General features: G+C 43.1%; 1 protein-coding gene and 1 long non-coding RNA gene across 2 annotated transcripts in view; both read right to left on the bottom strand.

The window, feature by feature from the left end:
* LOC307163334 (uncharacterized protein) overlaps positions 1-22,504 on the bottom strand; it is a gene marked incomplete at its 3' end in the record, with an annotated part of 38,287 nt that extends 15,783 nt beyond the window's left edge. The window contains exons 1-12 of the mRNA XM_079879368.1: positions 22,483-22,504; positions 21,772-22,328; positions 20,798-20,887; positions 19,199-19,432; positions 18,969-19,107; positions 17,231-17,257; positions 16,635-17,079; positions 13,192-13,220; positions 11,790-12,343; positions 11,537-11,632; positions 10,544-10,777; positions 10,314-10,452 (exon numbers count right to left, since the gene is read on the bottom strand). Of these exons, the coding sequence (XP_079735494.1) occupies positions 10,314-10,452; positions 10,544-10,777; positions 11,537-11,632; positions 11,790-12,343; positions 13,192-13,220; positions 16,635-17,079; positions 17,231-17,257; positions 18,969-19,107; positions 19,199-19,432; positions 20,798-20,887; positions 21,772-22,328; positions 22,483-22,498 (2,560 nt within the window). The 5' untranslated portion in view covers positions 22,499-22,504. The remainder of the gene's footprint in view (positions 1-10,313; positions 10,453-10,543; positions 10,778-11,536; positions 11,633-11,789; positions 12,344-13,191; positions 13,221-16,634; positions 17,080-17,230; positions 17,258-18,968; positions 19,108-19,198; positions 19,433-20,797; positions 20,888-21,771; positions 22,329-22,482) is intronic.
* A 35-nt stretch (positions 22,505-22,539) lies between these two features.
* Positions 22,540-27,829, bottom strand: part of LOC307163596 — a 30,775-nt gene continuing 25,485 nt past the window's right edge. The window contains exons 2-3 of the long non-coding RNA XR_013822107.1: positions 23,101-23,127; positions 22,540-22,572 (exon numbers count right to left, since the gene is read on the bottom strand). This is a non-coding gene — a long non-coding RNA (uncharacterized lncRNA). The remainder of the gene's footprint in view (positions 22,573-23,100; positions 23,128-27,829) is intronic.

Below are 27,829 nucleotides of genomic sequence, written 5' to 3'. Positions count from 1 at the left end.
GCATAAAATCACACTGTCCACGGACAGCTCTCAGGGGCCCTGTCAAATAGGTTGCAGGTGGGATGCCATTTTTGACTTAGACATTTTCAGCATGTGAGTTTTAAGAAAGATACGTGTGAGTTTTAGGGTGATTGGCCACCTGTAACTAACTACAGTGCTTTTATGTGGTCAAACCTACTGTACACCACTCAGGGGACACTGTACAACACACTGGTGTACATTTGACCCATTAATTGTGCAAAATTTGCATAAAAACACACTGTCCACGGACAGCTCACAGGGGCCCTGTCAAATAGGTTGCAGGTGGGATGCTATATTTGACCGGGCATAACTCCAAAACCAAGCCGACTTTGGGCTCCATACTCTGGGGTCATGGGGGGCCCAGGGGTACCTCCCCACACCCGGAGTTTGGAGCTCAAAATCGGCGTGCTTTCCGAGATACACCCGGTCAAATTTCCACAGGAAGTGGCCGTATCTCGGGAACGGAGCCGACTTGGGGCTCCATACTCGGGGGTCATGGGGGGCCCACTAGTACCCCCCCATGCCCAGAGCGTGGAGCTCTAATTCGGCTTGGTTCCCAAGATACACCCGGTCAAAGTCCCATCTTTGACCGGGCATAACTCCAAAACCAAGCCGACTTGGGGATCCATACTCCCGGCTTGAGGGGGGCACATGGGTACCTCCCCACACCCGGAGTTTGGAGCTCAAAATCGGCGTGCTTTCCGAGATACACCCGGTCAAAGATCCACAGGAAGTGGCCATATCTCGGGAACGGAGCCGACTTGGGGCCCCATACTCGGGGGTCATGGGGGGCCCACTGGTACCCCCCCATGCCCAGAGTGTGGAGCTCTAATTCGGCTTGGTTCCCAAGATACACCCGGTCAAAGTCCCATCTTTGACCGGGCATAACTCCAAAACCAAGCCGACTTGGGGCTCCATACTCCCGGCATGAGGGGGGCACATGGGTACCTCCCCACACCCGGAGTTTGGAGCTCAAAGTCGGCTTGGTTCCCAAGATACACCCGGTCAAATTCCCATCTTTGACCGGGCATAACTCCAAAACCAAGCCGACTTGGGGCTCCATACTCCCGGCATGAGGGGGGCACATGGGTACCTCCCCACACCCGGAGTTTGGAGCTCAAAGTCGGCTTGGTTCCCAAGATACACCCGGTCAAAGTTCGGAGCCCACCTGCAACTTATTCGACGGAGCCCCTGTACGCTGTCCGTGGACATTGCATTAAAAGGTCATATTTCATAAATAAAGTGGTTACTTGTGGTCAAACCTACTGTACACCACTCAGGGGACACTGTACAACACACTGGTGTACATTTCACCCATTAATTGTGCAAAATTTGCATAAAAACACACTGTCCACGGACAGCTCACAGGGGCCCTGTCAAATAGGTTGCAGGTGGGATGCTGTTTTTGACTTAGACATTTTCAGCATGTGAGTTTTAAGAAAGATACGTGTGAGTTTTAGGGTGATTGGCCACCTGTAACTAACTACAGTGCTTTTATGTGGTCAAACCTTCTGTACACCACTCAGGGGACACTGTACAACACACTGGTGTACATTTGACCCATTAATTGTGCAAAATTTGCATAAAAAATCACACTGTCCACGGACAGCTCACAAGGGCCCTGTCAAATAGGTTGCAGGTGGGATGCCGTTTTTGACTTAGACATTTTCAGCATGTGAGTTTTAAGAAAGATACGTGTGAGTTTTAGGGTGATTGGCCACCTGTAACTAACTACAGTGCTTTTATGTGGTCAAACCTACTGTACACCACTCAGGGGACACTGTACAACACACTGGTGTACATTTGACCCATTAATTGTGCAAAATTTGCATAAAAACACACTGTCCACGGACAGCTCACAGGGGCCCTGTCAAATAGGTTGCAGGTGGGATGCTATTTTTGACCGGGCATAACTCCAAAACCAAGCCGACTTTGGGCTCCATACTCTGGGGTCATGGGGGGCCCAGGGGTACCTCCCCACACCCGGAGTTTGGAGCTCAAAATCGGCGTGCTTTCCGAGATACACCCGGTCAAAGTTCCACAGGAAGTGGCCGTATCTCGGGAACGGAGCCGACTTGGGGCCCCATACTCGGGGGTCATGGGGGGCTCACTGGTACCTCCCCATGCCCAGAGTGTGGACCTCTAATTCGGCTTGGTTCCCAAGATACACCCGGTCAAAGTCCCATCTTTGACCGGGCATAACTCCAAAACCAAGCCGACTTGGGGCTCCATACTCCCGGCATGAGGGGGGCACATGGGTACCTCCCCACACCCGGAGTTTGGAGCTCAAAGTCGGCTTGGTTCCCAAGATACACCCGGTCAAAGTCCCATCTTTGACCGGGCATAACTCCAAAACCAAGCCGACTTGGGGCTCCATACTCCCGGCATGAGGGGGGCACATGGGTATCTCCCCAGACCCGGAGTTTGGAGCTCAAAGTCGGCGTGCTTTCCGAGATACACCTGGTCAAAGTTACACAGGAAGTGGCCATATCTCGGGAACGGAGCCGATTTGGGGCTCCATACTCTGGGGTAATGGGGGGCCCACTGGTACCTCCCCACACCCGGAGTTTGGTGTCGCTAGGCGGCCGGGTCCCTGAGTTATGGCCGTTCAAAGTTCGGAGCCCACCGGCAACTTATTCGACGGAGGCCCTGTGCGCTGTCCGTGGACATTGCATTAAAAGGGTCATATTTCATAAATAAAGTGCTTACTTGTGGTCAAACCTACTGTACACCACCCAGGGGACACTGTACAACACACTGGTGTACATTTGACCCATTAATTGTGCAAAATTTGCATAAAATCACACTGTCCACGGACAGCTCTCAGGGGCCCTGTCAAATAGGTTGCAGGTGGGATGCCGTTTTTGACCGGGCATAACTCCAAAACCAAGCCGACTTGGGGCTCCATACTCTGGGGTCATGGGGGGCCCAGGGGTACCTCCCCACACCCGGAGTTTGGAGCTCAAAGTCGGCGTGCTTTCCGAGATACACCCGGTCAAAGTTCCACAGGAAGTGGCCATATCTCGGGAACGGAGCCGACTTGGGGCTCCATACTCTGGGGTCATGGGGGGCCCACTGGTACCCCCCCATGCCCAGAGTGTGGAGCTCTAATTCGGCTTGGTTCCCAAGATACACCCGGTCAAAGTCCCATCTTTGACCGGGCATAACTCCAAAACCAAGCCGACTTGGGGCTCCATACTCCCGGCTTGAGGGGGGCACATGGGTACCTCCCCACACCCAGAGTTTGGAGCTCAAAGTCGGCGTGCTTTCCGAGATACACCCGGTCAAAGCTGGACCGGAAGTGGCCGTATCTCGGAACTGGAAGGTCCCAGGAGCTGGGGACGGTGGGGTCAGAAGGGGCCCTAAGGGCCCTCCTCACACCCGGAGTTTGGAGCTCCAACTCGGCTTAACTCCCAAGATACACCCGGTTATACATAAGGGACTTGTAGACAAAATGGTCGATATCTCGAAAAGGGCGTGTCCCAACGGATCGTCCTTTGGGGTGGTGAGGGGCCCCTAGGGGCCCTCTCAGACCCCAGAGTCCCGGGCCGCTGGGACCCATCCTTCTCAAGTGCACCCTTTCCTGTTGGGCCCCGTATCTCAGACCGTGGGGGCGCTAGAGCATCGGGCTAGGGCCCGTTGGAGAGGGCCCCTCGGGACCCTACTTTGACCCGAGTTTGGTGTCGCTAGGCTGCCGGGTCCCCGAGTTATGGCCGTTCAAAGTTCGGAGCCCACCTGTAACTTATTCGACGGAGCCCCTGTGCGCTGTCCATGGACATTGCATTAAAAGGTCATATTTCATAAATAAAGTGCTTACTTGTGGTCAAACCTACTGTACACCACTCAGGGGACACTGTACAACACACTGGTGTACATTTCACCCATTAATTGTGCAAAATTTGCATAAAAACACACTGTCCACTGACAGCTCACAAGGGCCCTGTCAAATAGGTTGCAGGTGGGATGCTGTTTTTGACTTAGACATTTTCAGCATGTGAGTTTTAGGGAAGATACGTGTGAGTTTTAGGGTGATTGGCCACCTGTAACTAACTACAGTGCTTTTATGTGGTTAAAACTACTGTACACCACACAGGGGACACAATGCAACAGACTGATGTACATTTCACCCATTAATTGTGCAAAATTTGCACAAAAACACACTGTCCACGGACAGCTCACAGGGGCCCTGTCAAATAGGTTGCAGGTGGGATGCTGTTTTTGACTTAGACATTTTCAGCATGTGAGTTTTAAGAAAGATACGTGTGAGTTTTAGGGTGATTGGCCACCTGTAACTAACTACAGTACTTTTATGTGGTCAAACCTACTGTACACCACTCAGGGGACACAACACAACACACTGATGTACATTTCACCCATTAATTGTGCAAAATTTGCATAAAAAAACACACTGTCCACGGACAGCTCACAGGGGCCCTGTCAAATAGGTTGCAGGTGGGATGCTGTTTTTGACTTAGACATTTTCAGCATGTGAGTTTTAAGAAAGATACGTGTGAGTTTTAGGGTGATTGGCCACCTGAAACTAACTACAGTGCTTTTATGTGGTCAAACCTACTGTACACCACTCAGGGGACACAACACAACACACTGATGTACATTTCACCCATTAATTGTGCAAAATTTGCATAAAACCACACTGTCCACGGACAGCTCTCAGGGGCACTGTCAAATAAGTTACTCAGGGTTATGGGGGACACCATAGGCACTTTGTGGACGACTTCAGCACATATAAGCTGTTTGAGGACACTGTAGGCTCTTCATGGACGAATTCCACTCATATAGGCTGTTAGGGGACACCAGAGGCACTTCGTGGACGACTTCCGCACATATAGGCTGTTAGGGGACACCCTAGGCACTTTGTGGACAACTTCCGCACAGATAGGCTGTCAGGGGACACTATAGGCACTTCGTGGACGACTTCCGCACATATAGGCTGCCAGGGGACACTATAGGCACTTCGTGGACAACTTCCGCACATATAGGCTGTCAGGGGACACCATAAGCACTTTGTGGTCAAAGGGATGAATTATAGGCTGAAAGGGGACAAATAGGCTTTCTGTGGACAGCCCCACCCACCCTGCGACTTCGGCCAATGGCGTGGTGCGGGTAGGAGGGAAAAAGGCTGTAAGGGGGACGTTTAGGCTGTCCGTGGACAGGGGGCGTTTTTGGGATCAATCCCCGCCCTCTGGTTACATTTAGGCTGGAAGTGGACAAATAGGCTCTCTGTGGACAGCCCCACCCACCCCGTGACTTCGGCCAATGGCGTGGTGCGGGTAGGCAGGAGATAGGCTGTAAGGGGACACCCTAGGCACTTCGTGGACAAGAGGAAGACTATGGTGGGATAGGCTGTCAGGGGACACCATAGGCGCTTTGTGGACAAAGGGATGAAGAATAGGCTGTCAGGGGACACCCTAGGCACTTCGTGGACGACTTCCGCACATATAGGCTGTTAGGGGACACCCTAGGCACTTTGTGGACGACTTCCGCACAGATAGGCTGTCAGGGGACACTATAGGCACTTCGTGGACGACTTCCGCACATATAGGCTGCCAGGGGACACTATAGGCACTTCGTGGACGACTTCCGCACATATAGGCTGTCAGGGGACACCATAAGCACTTTGTGGACAAAGGGATGAATTATAGGCTGGAAGGGGACAAATAGGCTTTCTGTGGACAGCCCCACCCACCCTGCGACTTCGGCCAATGGCGTGGTGCGGGTAGGAGGGAAATAGGCTGTAAGGGGAACGTTTAGGCTGTCCGTGGACAGGGGGCGTTTTTGGGATCAATCCCCGCCCTCTGGTTACATTTAGGCTGGAAGTGGACAAATAGGCTCTCTGTGGACAGCCCCACCCACCCCGTGACTTCGGCCAATGGCGTGGTGCGGGTAGGCAGGAGATAGGCTGTAAGGGGACACCCTAGGCATTTCGTGGACAAGAGGAAGACTACGGTGGGATAGGCTGTCAGGGGACACCATAGGCGCTTCGTGGACAAAGGGATGAAGAATAGGCTGTCAGGGGACACCCTAGGCACTTCGTGGACAAGAGGAAGACTATGGTAGTGATAAGCTGTCAGGGGACACCTAACGCACTTCGTGTACAAAGGGATGAAGAATAGAAAGCCATCTGTGGAAACCACCGTGGAGCGAGATCGCCCCCTAAAGGTGTCCATCACGGGCCCTATGGGCAATGGCACGCATTACTATGCATTACCCCTCAAAAACGCAAAGTGTCCATTTCGTCATTAACTTAAGCGGCAAATGGGAGTCCATTTGGAGCAGAGATCCCACCGAGTGCTTACGCGTCCAATGGCAACTTAAATGAATGGGAAGATTTCCACGAACAGCCTAATTTCCCTTACGATTACAACATCAAACAGGTTCTCCCCACTCAGTGAAACACCCACTGAGAATCCTGTTGAATGTGCCCTAGTTATTGGCGATTCTATTACACGGAACGTGAAAATAGAGACACCAGCCACCATAGTCACATGTTTGCCGGGAGCCAGAGCGCCTGACATCAAAGCAAATTTAAAAGTGCTGGCTAATGCTAATCGTAAATTCTCTAAGATTATTATTCATGTCGGCACTAATGATGTTAGACTCTGCCAGTCGGAGATCACAAAAATGAACATTAAAGAGGTGTGTGAACTCGCAAGTACGATGTCAGGCACTGTAATTTGCTCTGGCCCCCTTCCTGTTCGGCGGAGTGATGAGATGGTTAGTAGATTGTCCTCACTCAATGGCTGGCTGTCACGGTTTTGTCCCCAAAATAATATAGAATTCATAGACAATTGGAAAAGTTTTTGGGGCAGACCTGACCTGTTGAAAAGAGATGGTATTCATCCCTCCTGGGATTGTGCTGCTCTTCTCTCTAGTAATATGGCACATAGTCTTAGAGCTCAAACATGACAATCTGGGGCTCAGGTCAGGAAGCAGACAGACTGGCTTAACCGACCGTCTGTTAGCGGCCTCACGTCACCAAGGTCAGATAAATCCCATCACATAGAGCCTCTTTCACCTAGATATCATCCTATAGAGACTGTGTCTGTTCCCCGAATTAGGACATACAAAAAAACTCCTAAACCCATTCAAGGGTAAAAATTTAATTGATGTTCAACAAATAAAAAACAGATATAATTCGGATGAACAAATGATAAAGCTCGGGTTGCTGAATATTCGATCCCTTACTTCAAAAGTACTTATTGTTAATGATATGATTACAGACTATAATCTAGATGTGCTGTGTTTGACAGAAACCTGTCTAAAACCAGACAATTATATTAGTTTAAATGAGTCCACCCCGCAAAGATTACTGTTATAAACATGAACCTCGTCTGAAAGGCAAAGGGGGAGGTGTTGCTGTAATTTATAGAATTATCTTCAGAATTACTGAGGAGTCTTGTTTTAAATATAATTCTTTTGAAGTGTTGTTGCTAAATGTAACAATATATAGTGTAAATGATAAATCACATTTAACATTTGTGCTGGCTACTGTATACAGGACACCAGGGCACCATACAGACTTTATCAAAGAATTTGCTGATTTTCTATCAGAGTTAGTATTGGCTGCAGATAAAGTAATAAATGTTGGTGATTTTAATATACATGTAGATAACGAAAAAGATGCATTGGGATTGGCATTTAAAGACATTCTTAACTCTATTGGAGTTAGACAACACGTGTCAGGACCTACTCATTGTCGTAATCATACTCTAGATCTAATATTATCACATGGAATAGATGTTGATGCCGATGAAATTCTGCAGCAGAGCGTTGACATCTCAGATCATTATCTAGTCTCGTGTAAACTTCATTTAGCCAAGGCTGCAAAGCTGACTCCGTGTTACAAATATGTTAGACCTATCACTTCTGCCACTAAAGATTGCTTTATTAATAATCTTCCTAATCAGTTTCATCATCTCAGCATCCCAGATAACTTTGAAGAACTTTTAACTCTCTCTTTTCCAGCACTTTAGACACAGTTGCTCCATTGCGCTTTAAAGAAGATTAAAGAAAATAGTCTAACGCCGTGGTACAAAGTGCACACTTGGGCCCTTAAGAGAGCAGCCAGAAAAATGGAGCGCAACTGGAAGAAAACAAAACTAGAGGTATTTCGCATTTCATGGAAAGAGAGTTCGATTGCATACAGAAAGGCCTTAAAAGCTGCTAGATCTGCTTATTTTTCAACCCTTTTTGAAGAAAATAAACAAAACCCTAGATATTTATTTGGAACAGTGGCTAAACTAACGAAAAATAAATCTTCAACCCCAGATGTTTCCAAGCAGCACAGCAGTAATGACTTTATGAACTTCTTTACTAACAAGATTGATAATATCAGGGAGTAAATTATTACTATGCAACCGTCTACTACAGTATCACGTCAGGAAGTGCATTGTAGTCTCCTTGAAGAAAAATTTGATTCATTCGTTGCTATAGGAGAGGATGAATTTACTAAACTCGTTAAATCATCTAAATCGACAACATGTATGTTAGACCCTATACCAACTAAGCTACTGAAAGAGATGCTTCCAGAGGTCATAGATCCTCTTCTTAATATCATTAATTCATCTTTGTCTCTAGGATAAGTACCAAAAACATTTAAGCTGGCTATGATTAAACCGCTTGTTAAAAAAACGCAACTTGATCCTACAGAATTAGTCAATTATAGGCCGATCTCGAATCTACCCTTTTTGTCAAAGATACTAGAAAAGGCAGTATCCTCACAACTATGAACCTTTTTAGAAAGAAATGATATCTGCGAGGATTTCCAGTCAGGATTTAGACCGTACAGTACCGAGACAGCTCTCATTAGAGTTACAAATGATTTGCTCTTATCATCCGATCGTGGTTGTATCTCGCTATTAGTGTTACTCGATCTTAGTGCTGCATTTGACACTATCGACCACAACATTCTTTTCAATAGACTCGAAAATTATGTTGGCATTAGTGGAATTGCTTTAGCATGGTTTAAATCATACTTATCTAACCATTATCAGTTTGTAGCAGTAAATGAAGAGATGTCTTATCGATCACAAGTTCAGTATGGCGTACCACAAGGCTCAGTACTAGGACAGTTGCTGTTCACTCTGTACATGCTACCCTTAGGAGATATCATTAGGAAGCATGGCATTAGTTTTCACTGTTATGCTGACGATACTCAGCTCTATATTTCTTCACGCCCAGATGAAACGTACCAATTCACTAAATTAACAGAATGCATAGCTGATATAAACAATTGGATGACTAGTAATTTCCTACTACTTAACTCTGAAAAAACAGAGATTCTAATTATTGGACAAAAAACGTCCACACGTAATAACCTAGAATACTGTCTAACAATTGATGGCTGCTTTGTTAAGTCTTCGTTGTCGGTTAGGAACCTGGGTGTGCTCTTTGATACCAATCTTTCATTTGAAAGTCACGTGTCTAGTATCTGTAAAACCGCATTTTTCCATCTTAAAAATATATCTAAATTACACCATATGCTCTCATTGACAAATGCGGAACAATTAGTCCATGCGTTCATGACCTCAAGACTAGATTATTGTAATGCTCTACTGGGTGGTTGCCCTGCACGCTTAATAAACAAACTACAGCTAGTTCAAAATGCAGCAGCTCGAGTCCTTACCAGAACCAGGAAGTATGACCATATTAGCCCGGTTCTGTCAACACTGCATTGGCTCCCTATTAAACATTGTATACATTTTAAAATATTGCTGATTACTTACAAAGCACTAAATGGTTTAGCTCCGCAGTACTTAAGCAAGCTCTTAACGCATTATAGTCCTTCACGTCTATTGTATACCTACCCCAAAGTGACAAAATAAAATAAAATAAAACAAAATTCTGTATCAAAATTTTACAAGGCATCATTACTTTGTTTAGGCTTGGTTTGTAGGGAATTCCAAACCTGCGCACATAAATTCTAACGCAAATAACTATAGAACCAATTCTTAATGCGCATGTGAACGCCATCAGCGTTTATCCCAGGTTCGCATTTAAAGTCTGTGTAGAGAGAATGGTGTCATCTTAGCGGCCCCTAATTTAATAACAAGTGATCTTTGCGATGTAAGCAAGTCAATCAAAACTAACTTTAGCTGGAAAATAACTTTATTAAAGAACCGCTATAAAGCCAAAACAATCTCTGTTACCATAAATTATACGTTTATCTCTGTAAAGCTGCTTTGAAACAATCTACATTGTTAAAAGCGCTATATAAATGAAGATGACTTGACTTGATATGTATCTGTACGGTGTATTTGATATTGTCGTACCAGTTTGTGTGAGTTTCTCCTGTAGAGAGTCCTGCAGTTTAGTCAGAGCTCTCCTCAGAGTCTCCAGACTCTCATCAGTCTTCACACTGATCTCAGACCAGTTCCTGGTGTTTCTAGAGCTGCACAGGGATGAGTAAATCTACAGCAGGAGAGAGGAGAAATCCTTCAGCATGGGGAGTGTTATGGTGTCATATACTGCATTATCATTGATCAGAGAGATGTTGACTGACCTGTAGGAGGTGGAGGTGATCTTCAGTGTGTGAGAGCTGCTCCAGCTCAGTGTTTCTCATCTTTAGCTCAGTGATCTCCTGCTCCAGCTCTTCAATGAGCTCTTCCTCCTGTTTCTCTGCTGCTTTCTGCTGCTCCTCCATCATCTCCAGCAGTTCAGTCTGACATCTCTCAATGGAGCGGATGAGATCAGTGAAGAGCTCCACACGGGCGGCTTTCTCCTTCTCTGTGTTTCTCTGCTCAACCGGGTCAATCAACACATTATTAGTTGTGTTTGTTAAGACAAGAATCAATGTTACTACTCATACTTCATTGTATCATGTGCGATACTTTAAATCAGGGTTCACCAATCTCGGTCCTGGAGGGCCGCTGTCCTGCAGAGTTTAGCTCCAACCAGCTCCAACACACCTGTTTGAAAGTTTCTAGTATGCCAGTGAGACCTTGATTAGCTGGTTCAGGTGTGTTTAATTGGGGTTGGAGCTAAACTCTGCAGGACAGCGGCCCTCCAGGACCGAGATTGGTGAACCCTGCTTTAAGTGATCAAAGTAAAAACGAATAAAAAAGCAGCACGTAATCATGATTGCGATATATCGCCTTTATACAGCAATTCACTAAACACAAATTTAATATTCGGTAACTTAGACACAATATTGACAGTTTTGTCTATTTTTGCTTTGCCAGTTTAGTAACTTTCAAACAAAACTGCAGCAGAAACAATTGCTGAACATGTCTAAGCAACACATACAGGACTGTTTCCATGTTTGTTTCGCTCTTTTGTTTAAACAAGTATTAAACCGAATCAATGAAGATTGATGATTCTCTCAAAAGATTTTCAATCAAAGATTGTGAAAAATTCAGTAGATTCTATCAACTGGTGAAACGATGTAACCTGTAGAAAGAGTCACTGTAAAACACAGAAGATACAAACATTGAAAAGTTCTCTGAACTTACTGATGTAAATATTTAAGAAAACTGAATTGCATAATTTAACTCACTTTTCTGACTTTTGCTGAGTGTTTGATGTCTTGAATCTTCTTGATTCTGTCCTGGATCTTCTGCTGTGTGTCTTTCTGTGTCTTCATCAGTTGAGTCTACAGACAGAGAACAACACAGACACATTTAATAACAGAGATTTACTGTCTTCTGAGGGACTATGCAAAATTGTTTTCATAATAAGCTTTTATTTCACAGGATTAAATCATGTGTTTTCTCTTGATTTGAGCCCTTAAAGTAGCTAGTAACTTTTACCTTCTTCTCTTCACTCTCCTCTTCTAAAGAAACAGTGTTGTGGTTCTCGTGGTCTGTCACGTCACACATCGGACACACACATGTCTGATCATCTCTACAGAACAGCTCCAGAGGTCTCTCATGTTTCTGACATATATAGTCCTCCAGATTACTCACAGGATTGATCAGTTTGTGTTTCTTTAAACCTGCCACTCTCGAATGAGGCTCCAGGTGAGTTTCACAGTAAGAGCTCTGACACACCAGACACGACTTCAGGGCTTTCAGCTTTCTTTCCTCACAGACGTCACACAGAACTTCAGCTTTTTTCTCAGGACTTTTTTTTTTATAGTGATCTACAATCTCTCGGAGTGTGTTGTTAATCTTGAGATCAGGTCTGTGCTTGAATGTTTCTTTACAATATGGACAGGTGCAGGTCTGGTTGTTGTCCCAGCACTTACTCAGACAGGTCTTGCAGAAGTTGTGTCCACATGGAGTGCTGACTGGATCAGTGAACACGTCCAGACATATAGAGCACTGAAGCTCCTCAGTCAGTGGACCGCTGGAGGAAGACATCGCTGGAGAGAGAAATGATGAAGATAAATCACCTGCACAAGTAAGTCAAAATCTTGTTGAGAGAATGTCCAGAATGCACAGAGCTTGAATCAACTTTCAAGAACATAAAATACAAGATAGATTTGAATTGTGTTATTGACTCACATGGAGGAACATCTATATTCCATCTCCTGTTTTTTTGTCTTTTCTCTGATGTTATGGAAGATTCCGCCATTGCTCGTCCTCTCTTCATGTCTTTTTACAGAAAAAAAAAACTGCTGTTTATAAGAAAGGAAAAGTAGAGATAAAAAAACATTCTTTTTTCAAAATTAACAGATTTTTTTATGTTTTAAGTGTTATCTTATTTGGTTTTAAGTACATGAAATGTTTTTTTAAGGTTTCTGTCTGCAGCTAATTTACTTCCTGTTTCTTTAGTCTTTCTGTCGTGTGACAAAATGACAGAAACACCAAACTTTAGCTTTACAACCAATCAAATTACATAGCCTACTTTTAATACAATTCTGATACCATTTCAGTGCAGTAAACAACTAAAATAGTTGAGTATTATATATGCTTAAACCTGGTTTGATATAAAACTACTAAACTGACTGAGGAGCTTCAGTGCTCTTTATGTCTGGACGTGTTCACTGATCCAGTCAGCACTCCATGTGGACACAACTTCTGCAAGACCTGTCTGAATAAGTGCTGGGACAACAGCCGGACCTGCAACTGTCCATATTGTAAGGAAACATTCAAGCACAGACCTGATCTCAGTCAGACCTGATCTTTAGTTTGATATAAAACTACTAAATCAGATCACTTCCATTAGAAACCTGTTCAGCACAATCTCTCTTATATTTCTATCTCTTACCTGTGAGGATCAGATGTGTCCACAAGACTCTGTGAACGGATCAATAAATATTATTTTGTTTAAAGAGGTTGATCATTTCAGGCGTCCATTTTGTCGTTAGTTTCGCTTTCTCTGAACTACAGTGATGTCAGAGCTCCTCCTGTATTCACACATTGACATTTGTCCCTGTATTCAGTGTGTTTGGTTCATGTGTGTCTGTTTGTATTGGGACTGATGTTTCTATCAGTTCAGGTCATGAAGAAGAGATATCAGCAGACTTACTGAAGCGTGATTGTTTGCCGACAATTGTTAAGAGTTTCCAGGACAAATTCTGCCCAGTTTACATATTTTTTTATAGCAATAAAAGAATGTCAGTAATCCCTTCATAGAAATGAATACTCTTTATTCAGATGCTGAAATTATTCTGATTTAAAATGTTGCAGCTGATTGATTTGCATGTAATTTCATTTTGACAGATGGAGAGGAGAAAATATGAATGAAATATTAAAGAAAAATCTGTTATGGAGCATTAAAAAACAAAAGTACAAACTTTAACATGTACTTACAGTAGATATGAGAACCTGAAGAAATGGAGCAGCACATTAAAGAAAGGAAGAATGAAAAAATAAACTCGGTTTTTCGGAGAATGTCCTTTGGACAGATGAGAAAAAAAAAACTAAAGCTTTGGGGAAAGACACATCAGCTCTATGTTCACAGACAAAAAAATGAATCTTTCAAAGAAAAAAATACAATACCTGCTGTGAAACATGGAGGAAGCTTGGATATGTTTTTGAGCTGCTTTGCTGCATCTTGAAACTGTGCAAGACACAATCAGATCAAGACTGTATCGAGGCATTCTGGAGAGAAACATATGGCCAGCATCAGAAAGCTCAGTGGCACGTCATGAGTCCTCCAACAGGATAATGACTAAAACACACAGCTAAAAACACACAATATTTTGAAGTGGCCTGAACTGAATCATATCAAACATCTATGTAAAGAGCTGAAACATTTAGTCTGGAGAAAGACACCCTTCAAACCTGAGAAAGTTGGAGCAGTTTAGTCAGGAAGAATGAGCCAAACTACCTGCTGAAATGTGCAGAAGTCTCACTGAGAGCCACAAGACACTTAAAAATTGCTCAACAAAATATTAGGTTAAGGCCAGGGTCCATCATTTTTGATCATGCCATTTTTAAATTTGCTTTATTATTAAAAATATTCAGTTGAAGCAAAAATATGGACTTAACAATATGGATGTCACTTTCAAGTTATTTAAGAGAAAAATGTTTAAGAGAAAATCTTTTTTCAGGTACCAACAATTTTAGGAAATAACAAAAGTCCACACAAGACAAGAAGAACACAAGACAGGAATTACAGCTCGGAACTACCAAGTTGTCTCGGAGATTGATTCGTTAATTTTGTGTTGACCGCGCATGCGCAACATTCTATAGGCTCTGTAATGGAAACTGAAATGATTAGTTCATCTCTCGAGTCTACAGTATCAATTCTGTATCCGCTACTGACTGCATAAGTTCCTTGTTCATGTTCATCCATTGAATTAAACGCAAATAAAACGAAACATTTGTTTATTTTCCGTTTCTTTTTTAAATTTATATTCAACAGGGGAGCAAGGGAAAAAAATAACAGAGTAGCAGGCAGAACATGCAATGTATTTAAAAAAAAAAAAAAAAACTACTTATACGTTTACCCGCAGGATTTTGCGGGCGGGAGCAGGACGAAACTTGATTGTTGCGGGCGGGAGCGGGAGAAAATAACATATTTTTGCGGGACAAAATCTTACGGGAGCGGGCGGGAAAATCCGTCCCCCGCAGGTCTCTACATGTATGGTAGTTAGGCAGTGGCTTGGCAGCTGCCAATGATGATGCTCCACAGGCTGCTTGTCAATATGAATGAAATAAACCAACCGCAATCCCTCTATGACATTTAGATTTGAAGATAAAACTCTTTGGGTTTGGGTTGTTAGGGTGCTCAACAATGGTTGCTACGGCGTAGCTAGGAAGTGTTGAAGGTGATTGGTGAATGGCTGTTTGCTGCCCCGAGTCAAACAAGCCCACCCTCATATTTCTATGACGCTTCTATCCGAAGATATTTCTTTCAATGGAAGTCTATGGACTTGTTGCTAGGGTGCTCTAAATGGTTGCTAGGGTGTGGCTTGATAGCTTAATGATGATCCTTAATCATCTTTGCTTAATGAGAGACTGATTGGTTGCCTGAGTAAAATGAGCTCACCCCCTTGTCTCTATGACACTGTGATGCAAAATTCCTATGCAAGTTACCATAGTAGGATTTGGATCGTCTGTTTCATGGGCCGTCCTTCACCATAGTGTGTCTCTGGGCAATTTTGGGCACCTCTTACATCCCAGGCCCAGGGGTTCAACTTACACCCCATTACGAGCCTGTCAGCCTCTTCAAATGTGATAACCTACACATTTCTATGAAATCCTCGCTCAGATATATGACCCGTCAAAATTTGTCACAATGTAAAGTCTATGGGATTGTATTCGCCCACTTTTTTGCCTGCCGGACGAACATCGTTCACTCAATCGCTTATAAAAGTCTTAGCTCACCTCTCCTCAATAATCCACACAATTTGATGTACACCTCATTCATGGGTCAATGACAAACACTGCGGGATGAGTTATGCGCCAAAGTTTTATACAGAAGAAGATAATAAATATGAGAGATAATTTTTATGGCGAGCTCCAATAATGTGGTGTTTGGACTTGATTTTTCTCTTATCTTTATTCTTTATCACCTTTGTAAGATTTTTTCAACTTTCTTTGTATCTTTTTCATTCATTCCACTAACAATTCACAAATAGTTGCTTAAATTAGGCCCATTCATATTTATACATATGCACAGGTGAACCTCTCACGTCTCGTATCTCAAGCTAACGCAGCTTTTTTTACTCTTTTACTGTAAACTGTGAATAAATATACTGTAAAAATGAAATATCTATAAATATCTACTGAATTTTATATATAAAATATCTGTTTTAAATTTCATCTTAACATGTTTATAAAGCCACCTAAAGTGTGTGAATTGTATGTACAAATCAAACTGATGACACTGATTTATGGTTGTGAACCTGAAATGTAAGAAACACACTCAGAAATATGTTACAGGAGAGGTAATCATAATATTGGACACAATAAAACAGAAACAACAAAAAAAGTACAAAGAAATGAATGTCTTTATTCAGATGCTGAATCACTTTGATGAAAAGCAGCAACACATTATTCTCATCCTTTGAGTAAGAACACATACATTTTTTATGTTTTTAAACATTAATTACATTAATCTTTATTTTCATCAAGTATTTCATATTAGGGCTGTAAATTCATTTATTGTGTTTGACAGGTGTGATGATCAGTGGAGTTGAGTTTTTATCTCCATGGTTTAAGGATGGGTTAATATATGGATAGAGTTTCCCAGTGAAAGACTGATCAGTGAAAGAGTAGAGATGAGAGCTGGACTCCACATCATAAAAGGAGACCAGACCCTCCTCATAATCCACAAACACACTGACCCGCTGCGGCTTCACTCTCACACACAGAGAGACATCAGGACCAGCACAGGCTTTATATTCATTCTCATTCCTCAGAGCCACAGTCCAACATCCATTACTGGGAGTCAGTTTGATCAATCCCTTCCTGTTAATGGATTCTCTGGCCACTCCTAAAGTCCATTCAGTCTTTCCCTTCACCTGCACCTCAAAATAAAATCTCCCTGAGGAGAATCCCTCCTTTCCCAGGACACAGTGACAGTAATCAAATCTCTCTGGTTTGTCTGGGAGTTTCTGTCTAATGTCTCCACATCTCACTTGTTTTCCATCATCAGACAGGATGAGTTCAGGATGAGCTGTATCAGGATCCAGAGTCACATCCACTGAGAAAACAGACAATATAAATCACAACTTAATACAGATTTTAGTGATGATGTTTGTAATATGTAATCAGTGTTTAATCATACTGTGGGTCAGTGATGAAGCTGTGAGTATCTGAATGTAATCTAGTGTAGTGCAGACAGCACACTGTACCTGCATACTGCTGTCTCCTCTTCAGTTCTGTAGAGACACATGACAATAAAACACCATCAGATCTTTGACATATTTATGTGTTGAATTATAGACAAGGTTTAAGGTTATATTTAAAGAATTGTGTACAACATCATGTTTTATCTGATCAATGTGAGTGTGTTTTTAGAGCCTGATATTTCACACACATCCCTCTTCTCATGAAGATCAAATCTGCCTCTTAAACACATGATGTCTATTCATTAGATTTCCTGCTTTTGTGGTTTTGGTGAAACATTTAAAATCATTCTCTGCTAAACTGATTTGCCCACAACTGTTTATGGAAACCCTTAGGAAATATATTCACCAAATACATAGATGAAACAACTGAAAGGACAAACAATCTCTGATTAATTGAATATTAATGTTTCTCTCAACAGTTTTATATGTTTTCTGAAATTAGAGCTAAAAATGACCGGCCCTCTTCAAGAAGAACTGTGAGCTGATGATAATAATGTGAACATCGAGTTTGGTTGTCATCCTCCGCTTCGCGTCGGGGTCCTGATCAGCCTGTTGGGGTTGTATTCACTATAACAACCGCCTCGCTCTACATTATCCCTTACATATTTAATTTTTAATAATCTCTATTAAAATATCTCTATTAAAAGTCTATTTCTCTTTATGTATATAAAACAATTCTGGGTGGCAGTTGAGAGAGTAGAGTTACCATGACAACTGCAGCATCCTCAGAAAACACAGAGGAGCGCTGGAGTAACTACTAACTCTCGTCTCCCTCTCATTTATTGTTAAGGTTAGATAAATTCCTTAAATTTCATATCAAACTGTTTTTGAAAACTGTCAAACTTATTTACAATAATTAATTATTTATTATAATTAATAATATAATTAATAATTAATATAATAATTTTAAGATAATTGTAATGACGTAATGTAACATAATGACGTCCATTAGTGTATCATGTACCCAAGTTATTCTCAAGCTAACTCACTGTCAGCTAAAGGTACGCACACACACTCTTACTATATAAAACAGGGCAGCAACTTTTGAGTTCAGCTAGGAGTGAGAATTGTGGAAAGGGATTCGATTTCAATATCCATTATACACATATATATATATATATATATATATATATATATATATATATATATATATATATATACTGTATATGGATATATAGTACTACATGTTAATTTGATAAATAAATAAAGTTATATATAAATAAAAATATAATTTATATGTAACAGAGCTTTTTTTGATCCTGGAGTGCATTTTCTCGCTAACTGTAGTTTATGGAGATTGAATGGTTTTTCTGAGGTAAATGTTATGTGACATTATATGATTGAGCGATTACATAAGAAATTATCAATTTCAGTAAGTTGTACTGGTTCTTTCAACACCCTCTGATGTTCATTCATGTTTATTTTGTACTGTAACTAGTAATAAAGAGGAAGAGATGATCGGTTCATGTGCCACTTGAACTAAGGCGACAGCAATACGTCACGCCATATTAAGAGCGGTAATAAAAAAACGGTACTTATTTTTTAAATTCCATAATAAAATATTCAAAATGTGAAAGCCTTTGTTTCATATAAAAAGTAACCTTCTCTGTCCTATCTGTCTGTCTTGTGTCTGTGTCCTCTTCGCTCCACAATTGTGAGTCTCACTCTGAATGCCTGAGAGTCCTGATATTAAAAGATGATAAATATATGTATCTGTACGGTGCATTTGATATCGCTGTACCAGTTTGCGTGAGTTTCTCCTGTAGAGAGTCCTGCAGTTTAGTCAGAGCTCTCCTCAGAGTCTCCAGACTCTCATCAGTCTTCACACTGATCTCAGACCAGTTCCTGGTGTTTCTAGAGCTGCACAGGGATGAGTAAATCTACAGCAGGAGAGAGGAGAAATCCTTCAGCATGGAGAGTGTTATGGTGTCATATACTGCATTATCATTGATCAGAGAGATGTTGACTGACCTGTAGGAGGTGGAGGTGATCTTCAGTGTGTGAGAGCTGCTCCAGCTCAGTGTTTCTCATCTTTAGCTCAGTGATCTCCTGCTCCAGCTCTTCAATGAGCTCTTCCTCCTGTTTCTCTGCTGCTTTCTGCTGCTCCTCCATCATCTCCAGCAGTTCAGTCTGACATCTCTCAATGGAGCGGATGAGATCAGCGAAGAGCTCCACAAGAGCTGCTTTCACCTTCTCTGTGTTTCTCTAGGAGCCAAAGTAGTCAACAAATGATTAGTTATTAAGATAATCGGGTCCAAGCACCAATGGCTCATGTCAGCCATTCTGATATGACGTTAAAGCTTCTGAAATTTGATTGGCTGTTGGCAATCATGTTTGTTGAATTGCCCAAGTAATATCTGAAGAATATGTTAGCATTTGATCCAAAAAAGACGAAAATACATTACAACTTAATTGATGATACGCCTGCAGTCTTAAAGGGGACCTATTATGCAAAATTCACTTTTATGAGGTGTTTAAACACAGATGTGCGTCCACAGTGTGTGTAAACAACCAGCCTATAATGGTAAAATCCACCAACTCCTTTTTTTATCTGCCCTATTAGATCCCGCCCTGAGTGAGCGTCAACAGTCCGCCATTTCTGTTTCCTTGCTGTAGCAGCTGCAAATATACAATGTCTGTGCCAAAAAAAAAACATTACAAATGTTGTTATTGGATGTACCAATGAATATGAGGGTCTCCATATAGCATCTGACCCACTGAGGATACCATGGTTGAATTTCATTCACAATAGGGTTGGGCCGATAGACGATGCCATCGTCCATCGCGATGGCTGATAGACATCACGATGTTTCGACTTTAATCTCAAAATGATAGATTTTTTTTTTTTTTTTTTTTTACGGATTTCTTTCTCCTTTTTTTTTCGTTGCGGTTCAGGGCTTCCGTAGGCTATTCTGATCATGCTATGACATTTTCTCGTTGTGCAGCTGGCTCTAGAGGCAGTATTTTCTAACCATGTCTCTCATTACATTTATTTTGTCCCGTTGTCGGCTTCAGCTAAGAAAATAAATAGTTCGCCCTACATGTCCAAAATTATTAGCACACTTTAGATAACCTTCCACAACGAGGCTCTTTGGTGGAGCTCTGCTTTGAATGAAGTTCCATCATGACAAATGAATGGACTACTTGCGGAGTGACATGAAGACATGAATCACAGGCACAAAAAACGTTGACAGCCGTGAGGGGTCATTATGTTTACCAATACCCGACCCGTGCCTTGTGCATGATTTATAATATATGATCTATGGGGTATTTTGAGCTTAAACTTCACAGACACTTTCTGGGGAAACCTGAGGCTTATATTTCGTCTTGTGGAAAGGGGCATAATAGGTCCCCCTTAAAAGAGTTTTTCAGTTGTAGCAACCCCATGGAAAAAAAGAATTTCAACTCAAAGTTTTATAGTACTGAAGTTCTGAACTAAAGCACAAATGTACTAATTATAGTGCCACCTAGTGTCCAGTGGATGTGTGTGGAGGTGCCTGACCCCTAATTAATGATGTGTCCAGTAAGAAACCAACTAACAAACTCCCATAACCACCCACAACCACTCACTTTTCTGACTTCTGCTGAGTGTTTGACGTCTTGAATTTTCTTGCTTCTGTCCTGGATCATCTGCTGTGTGTCTTGGATCATCAATTGAGTCTATAAATAAAGAACAACACACACACACATTTATGATTACATAAGTAAAAAAATTCTATATTGTATTCTTGAATGTAAATGGCCAATCACATGTGAAACAGCGTATTTTTTTGTTTAGCACTTTGTTGTTCTGACACATGTGCTGTAGATTTATAGTCTGGTCTAGTAGAGAAGCCCCTAACTGTCAATAATAGCCTCTTTTCAAAGCTGCATCAATGTATCAGTTTCATAAACCATCAGCAATGAAATATGCTGTTCAAACCACACTGACTGAACTCTTCAGGGATCTGGAATAAAATTTAGTCGATCGTTTCTAAGCTTCTACACACAGCCAAGCAGAAGTTTTGACAGACTTTACTACATTTTGCTCTTATCATTATTTTCTCTTGATGTTTAAGAAGAATAATATCTATTCAACTTCCTTTTGTTTTTTTTATTCAGTTGTCTGACACAGAAAGAAGTTCATAAGTTGTTTTTGCAGTTTAATCTCAATTAATGCTCTTTTTGGACTGGAGAGTTCTGACAGTTACAGGACTTTTTAAGGCCAATTCACACACCACACCGACAGACACTTCGTCTGGTTTTGTTGGAACAGTGTGTTTCCCCTATTGCAGTCTGTTGCCATCTATCAGAGCTTGTTTTCGCTGATTGCACATGCTGATTCAGAATTAGATTGTTTGAGAAGTGACGTGCTGTAATCTGGTGACTGTTGGCGTTGGTCTATGTCTGTCGGTGCAGTGTGAATTGGCCTTAAAAGTAACTCAAGATCATTTATCTCAAAAGGACAAAATTTGATTGATAGAATAACATAAGGGTGAGTAAGTAATGTGAGTATTTTAATTTATGGGTGTACTATTGTTTTATTGTTAGTATTTAATACATACCTCTTCTAAAGAAACAGTGTTGTGGTTCTTGTGATCTCCGTCAGTGCAGGACACACACACGATAGTCTGGTCATCTCTACAGAACAGCTCCAGAGGTCTCTCATGTTTCTGACATATAATATAGTCCTCCAGATTACTCACAGGATTGATCAGTTTGTGTTTCTTTAAACCTGCCACTCTCAAATGAGGCTCCAGGTGAGTTTCACAGTAAGAGCTCTGACACACCAGACACGACTTCAGGGCTTTCAGCTTTCTTTCCTCACAGAAGTCACACAGAACTTCAGCTTTTTTCAGAACTTCAGCTTTTTTCTCAGGACTTTTCTTTTTATAGTGATCTACGAGCTCTCGGAGTGTGGTGTTAATCTTGAGATCAGGTCTGTGCTTGAATGTTTCTTTACAATATGGACAGTTGCAGGTCTGGCTGTTGTCCCAGCTCTTATTCAGACAGGTCTTGCAGAAGTTGTGTCCACATGGAGTGCTGACTGGATCAGTGAACACGTCCAGACATATAGAGCACTGAAGCTCCTCAGTCAGTGGACCGCTGGAGGAAGACATCGCTGGAGAGAGAAATGATGAAGATAAATCACCTATAGTGTAAAGTGAAAAACTTATTGAAAGAATGTCCTGAATGTGAAGAGCTTGAATCTATACAGCAGGTGGCTACTTTCAAGAAGATAAAATAAAAGAGATTTAATTGTGTTATTGACTCACATGGAGGATCATCCATACTCCTTCTCCTGGTTTCTCTAGTTTTCTGTGATGCTGAGGAAGATTCTGCCATTGTTCTTCCTCTCTTGATGCCTTTTTAAGGAATTCCAAAACAATCTGAACTAAGAACTGCTTTTCATATTAAAGGAAAGATAACCTTCCCCCTCAAAATTAAGAGATATAGGCCTATTGTATGAATTGGTGTAGGCTAGTTTTTAAAATCCTCTTATATAAATGTGATTTCGTGAGCTTAGAATTATAAGGTTCTATCTCCACTTTTGGTCGAAATTGAGTTTTTGACATAACCTGATCCATTAGGTGTTTATTAATGCCTGTGTGGTGTTATTTTTGTGAATCTGCAATTTACTTCCTGTTTCTTTAGTCTTTCTGTCATGTAACAAAATGACAGAAACACCAAACTTTGCTTTACAGTCAATCATTTGGCATATTTTAATACAGTTCTGATACCATTTCAGTGCAGTAAACACCTAAAATAGAGTATTTGACATGCTTAAACCTGGTTCTGTTCAACTTATTCCAGTTTGACATAAACCTACTAAACCAGATCACTTCCATTAGAAACCTGTTCAGCACAATCTCTCTTATATTTCTATCTCTTACCTGTGAGGATCAGATGTGTCCACAAGACTCTTTGAACGGATCAATAAATATTATGTAGTTTAAAGAGGTTGATTGAAGGGTCAATTACAGTCAAAGAGAAAACGTCTCAGTTACTGATGTAACCCTCATTCCCTGAAGGAGGGAACGGGAGACGTAACGTCGACGTGACGACGTAATTGGGATCACTTCAGGGAGCCCTATCAACTTCGAGTGTCTACAGAACGAGCCAATGAAAGTTGGCGTGCGTGAATCGCGTCACGCGCCCCCGCCCCGCCGCGCGGGTATAAACAGGAAGCGGGCGCACGCACACATTGTTTTTCGCTGAGGAGCCGAGATTTGTGACGGCCATGCAGCGATGGTCAGCAACGGTGGCGACGGGACGTTACGTCTCCCGTTCCCTCCTTCAGGGAACGAGGGTTACATCAGTAACCGAGACGTTCCCTTTCAGTCGCTCACGTTCGACGTAACGTCGACGTGACGATGTAATTGGGATCCCATGGAAAACGCCACGGTTGCTGCCACATCCAGCGCCCTACGCAAGACTCTCAGACCCCCAACTGCTGGGGCGGAAGACCTGCGTAGAGGGAGTTCAACTGCTGTTCCATTATACCCCACACAGCGGAACTCTTGGATAACACTGGGAAAGCGTACCTCTCCAGGGGAAAGAACGCTGCGGAGCCACATCCTGCCCGAAGGGAGGTAACATGTGGAGAATACACATATGGACTGGCCGAAGGGGCAGTGCGACATATGGAATGTCACTGGGGTGGCTCCAGCCGAAGGGGGAGACTACACCGACAGTGACGGCAGAGCAGACTCTGCCGAGGGAAGACACGGGCTCACCGCAGGGAGCTGGTCGTGGAGGAATACACATATGGGATCGCCGCAGGGATCACCACATATGGAACCCAGCCTAGCACAAGTTACACAAGCATACGAGCACTAGGCCTGGCGTCGGACGCTCCGCAACGTCCGACTGCCGAAGGGGTGCGGAGGAACTCACAGGGTTCGCCAAGTGGGGAACTCGACTGGAGTAAAAAGCGCACGTATCCGTTCCTAGGAAGGGAGTGGCGCAGCAAGCCGACACTAGAGCGGGAACTTCTGTGTTACCGGCTAGTAGAAGCGAGCACACAGGAAGAAACCGGCTCAACACGTAAGCTATAAAACCTAGCGAACGTGTTAGGTGTTGCCCAGCCCGCAGCTCTACAGATGTCTGTCAGCGAGGCGCCGTGAGCCAGCGCCCAGGAAGAAGCGACACTCCTAGTGGAGTGGGCTTTCAACCCAGGCGGGCAGGGCACGCCTTGGGCTTCGTAAGCCAAGGCGATGGCATCCACTATCCAGTGGGCCATCCTCTGCTTGGAGACAGCCTTCCCTTTCTGCTGGCCTCCGTAACAGACGAAGAGCTGATCTGAGGTCCTGAGGCTTTGCGTTCTGTCCACGTACAGACGCAGAGCGCGAACGGGACAGAGAAAAGCCAGGGCTGGGTCTGCCTCCTCCGAAGGCAGCGCTTGCAGGTTCACTACCTGGTCCTGGAAGGGAGTGGTAGGAACCTTGGGCACGTATCCGGGCCGGGGTCTCAGGATGACGTGAGAGTTATCCGGGCCGAATTCTAGGCACGATTCGTCGACCGAAAATGCATGCAGGTCCCCTACCCTCTTGATAGAGGCCAATGCAACCAGGAGTACTGTCTTACAGGACAGAATTTTTAACTCAGCTGATTGCAGAGGCTCAAAGGGTGGTCTCTGAAGTGCCGAAAGGACCAGAGACAAGTCCCAAGAGGGTATAGAGAGTGGGCGAGGAGGATTCAGTCTCCTCGCTCCCCTCAGGAACCTGACGATCAGGTCATGCTTTCCCAAAGACTTACCATCAACAGCATCGTGATGTGCGGCAATAGCGGCAACATACACTTTAAGGGTGGAGGGAGACAGCCTTCGCTCCAGCCCTTCTTGCAGGAAGGAAAGCACGGCTCTGATCGAGCAAGATCGGGGGTTCTCCTCATGAGAGGAGCACCAGTCAACGAACAGGTTCCACTTCAAAGCATAGAGGCGCCTCGTAGAGGGGGCTCTAGCGGAAGTGATGGTGTCAACTACCGCAGGGGGTAGGTCACTTAGAACCTCCGCGTCCCGTCCAGGGACCAGACATGGAGTTTCCAGAGGTCTGGACGCGGGTGCCATAGGGTGCCTCGTCTCTGAGAGAGCAGGTCCTCTCTCAGAGGAATGGGCCAGGGAGGGGCTGTCGCGAGGAGCACTAGTTCCGGGAACCAGGTCCGGTTGGGCCAATACGGCGCAACTAACAAGACCTGCTCCTCGTCCTCCCTGACTTTGCACAAGGTCTGTGCAAGAAGGCTCACTGGGGGAAACGCATACTTGCGAAGGCCCCGGGGCCAGCTGTGTGCCAGAGCATCCGTGCCGAGGGTCCCCTCGGTCAGAGAATAGAACAACTGGCAATGAGACGTGTCCGGGGCGGCAAACAGATCTACCTGAGCGGTCCCGAAGCGCCTGAAAATCAGCTGGACCACCTGGGGATGGAGTCGCCATTCTCCCGGTAGCACCTGCTGCCATGAGAGCTCGTCGGCTGCACGGTTGAGCAGGCCCGGAATGTAAACGGCACGAAGCGACCTCAGATGCTTCTGACTCCAGAGGAGGAGATGGCGGGCGAGTTGTGACATGCGGCGGGAGCGTAGACCACCTTGGCGGTTGATGTACGCAACGGTCGCAGTGCTGTCCGTACGGACCAGTACGTGCTTGCCTAGTAGCAGCGTTTTGAAACGGCTCAATGCAAGACGTACTGCTAACAACTCGAGGCAGTTGATGTGCCAATGCAGTTGAGGCCCCGTCCACAGACCTGAAGCTGCATGCCCGTTGTACGTGGCCCCCCAGCCGGTGGTAGAGGCATCCGTGGAGACCACAGAGTGCCTGGACACTTGTTCCAGGGGAACACCTGCCCGCAGGAACGAAGGGTCCGACCACAAGCTGAGAGTTTGGCGACAGTGCGGAGTCACTTGGACCCGGCACGAGCCGCTCTGCCACGCCCATCTCGGGACTCGATCGTGGAGCCAGTGTTGGAGCGGCCTCATATGAAGCAATCCGAGCGGCGTAACCGCGGCTGAGGATGCCATATGCCCCAGGAGCCTCTGAAACAGTTTCAGTGGTGCCGCTGTTCTGCGTTTGAGCGTGCATCCTTAAGCATTAGACGATCTGCAAATCCGTCGATCGGAGTCGGAGAATGATTCGTTCATTTTGTGTTGACCGCGCATGCGCATTACGCAACATATGGGTCAGTGACTCGTCAGTGTCTGACTCTGATCTGTCTGCTTGGCCGGAAACAGAAAAGATTAGTTCATCTTTCGAGTCTCGAGTTCGGGTTCGGGTCCGAGTCTTTCGTTCTTCCTGTCAGTCCCATAGAGGCTTTTTTTTTTTTTTTTTTTTTTTTTTAGCTTTATTTTCAATATTACAATATGTCATATAAACTTAAATTCACATCAAGAACTCGTTTGAGGAAAAAACATGTGCTCGCATTTTAAACAGTACAAACTCACATCATATCAACAAGTAAGATAAAAGAAAATTAAAAAAAATATTAATAATAAAAAATTTAAAAAATTACAGGGGCTGACAAACAACATAGTGCTTCAAGCGTGTTTAAGAACATAGGACTGTAACTCAAGGAGCAAGAGACTCTGACATTGTTTCATATAACTCAATTATGGACTGGTTTTCTTCCGATAACACCTTTAGAGATGCTATATAATTTTTAATTTCATTCTTAAAACAGTTTATGTTGGGCTTGCTGTTATTCCACTTATTTTTGTGTATATGATACTTCCCCATAATGAAAATAATGTTCACCATTTTAGATACCTTTTTTGACAGACCATCCATATATATCATCACCTGAAATTTGTTAAACAAAGAGTTGTTGATCCCAATATTTAACCATCGATAAACATCCTTCCAAAACCCCTTTGTGACTGAACAAGAGAAAAAAAGGTGCTCAATTGTTTCGTGTTCTGTCATACAAAAAACACACGGATTAACTTCAAAATTGAACCTTTTCCTTAGGGTTTCAGCAGCAGGATAAATATTATTTATTAATTTGAACTGAATTTCTTTTACCTTGGGTGAAATTGGCCATTTAAGATAGCTACAACAAGTCTTTGTTAATGTAACTTGATTATCTGTTATCTTTATTTTCGTTGGCTTTTTGATATCATAGAATAGTTTCTCTTTAAACACACTTCCAAGTATTTTGTTATTACATTTTCTTTCTCCAAATTTCAATTCACCAATTTTTAATTCAGGCATTTTAACAGTCACATTTGAATTTGTGAGGATATTTTTAATCATAAATTTTAAGGGAAGTGGAATAGCTCTACTGATTTGGTTAAATTCTCTATAAGAGCATTTTAAATTAAACTTTTCGACAAAGGAATTAAACTGCAACAGATCGCCATTTTTATCCATCAAGTCCGTAACATATAGAACATTTTTATCATACCATTCTTGTTTAAATAGTGTCTTTCTGTTAATTAGTATGGTTCTATTATTCCACAAGGTGGAGCTATGCGGTGTGAAGTTGTGTGTGAACATCATTTTCCAGTAGAGCAATATTTGTTTATGGAAGTCAGACAGTTTAATTGGTAGTTTAGTTATTTCAAAGTCGCACCTTAACAAAAATTCTAATCCACCAACATTTTGGAAAATATATTTTGGTATGTGGAACCATATGG

The sequence above is a fragment of the Squalius cephalus genome, assembly GCF_949319135.1.
Source record: "Squalius cephalus genome assembly, chromosome: 8".
NCBI lineage: Eukaryota > Metazoa > Chordata > Actinopteri > Cypriniformes > Leuciscidae > Squalius > Squalius cephalus.
The sequence above is the reverse complement of the archived record's forward strand: the minus strand, read 5'-3'. Positions and strand labels throughout refer to the sequence as shown.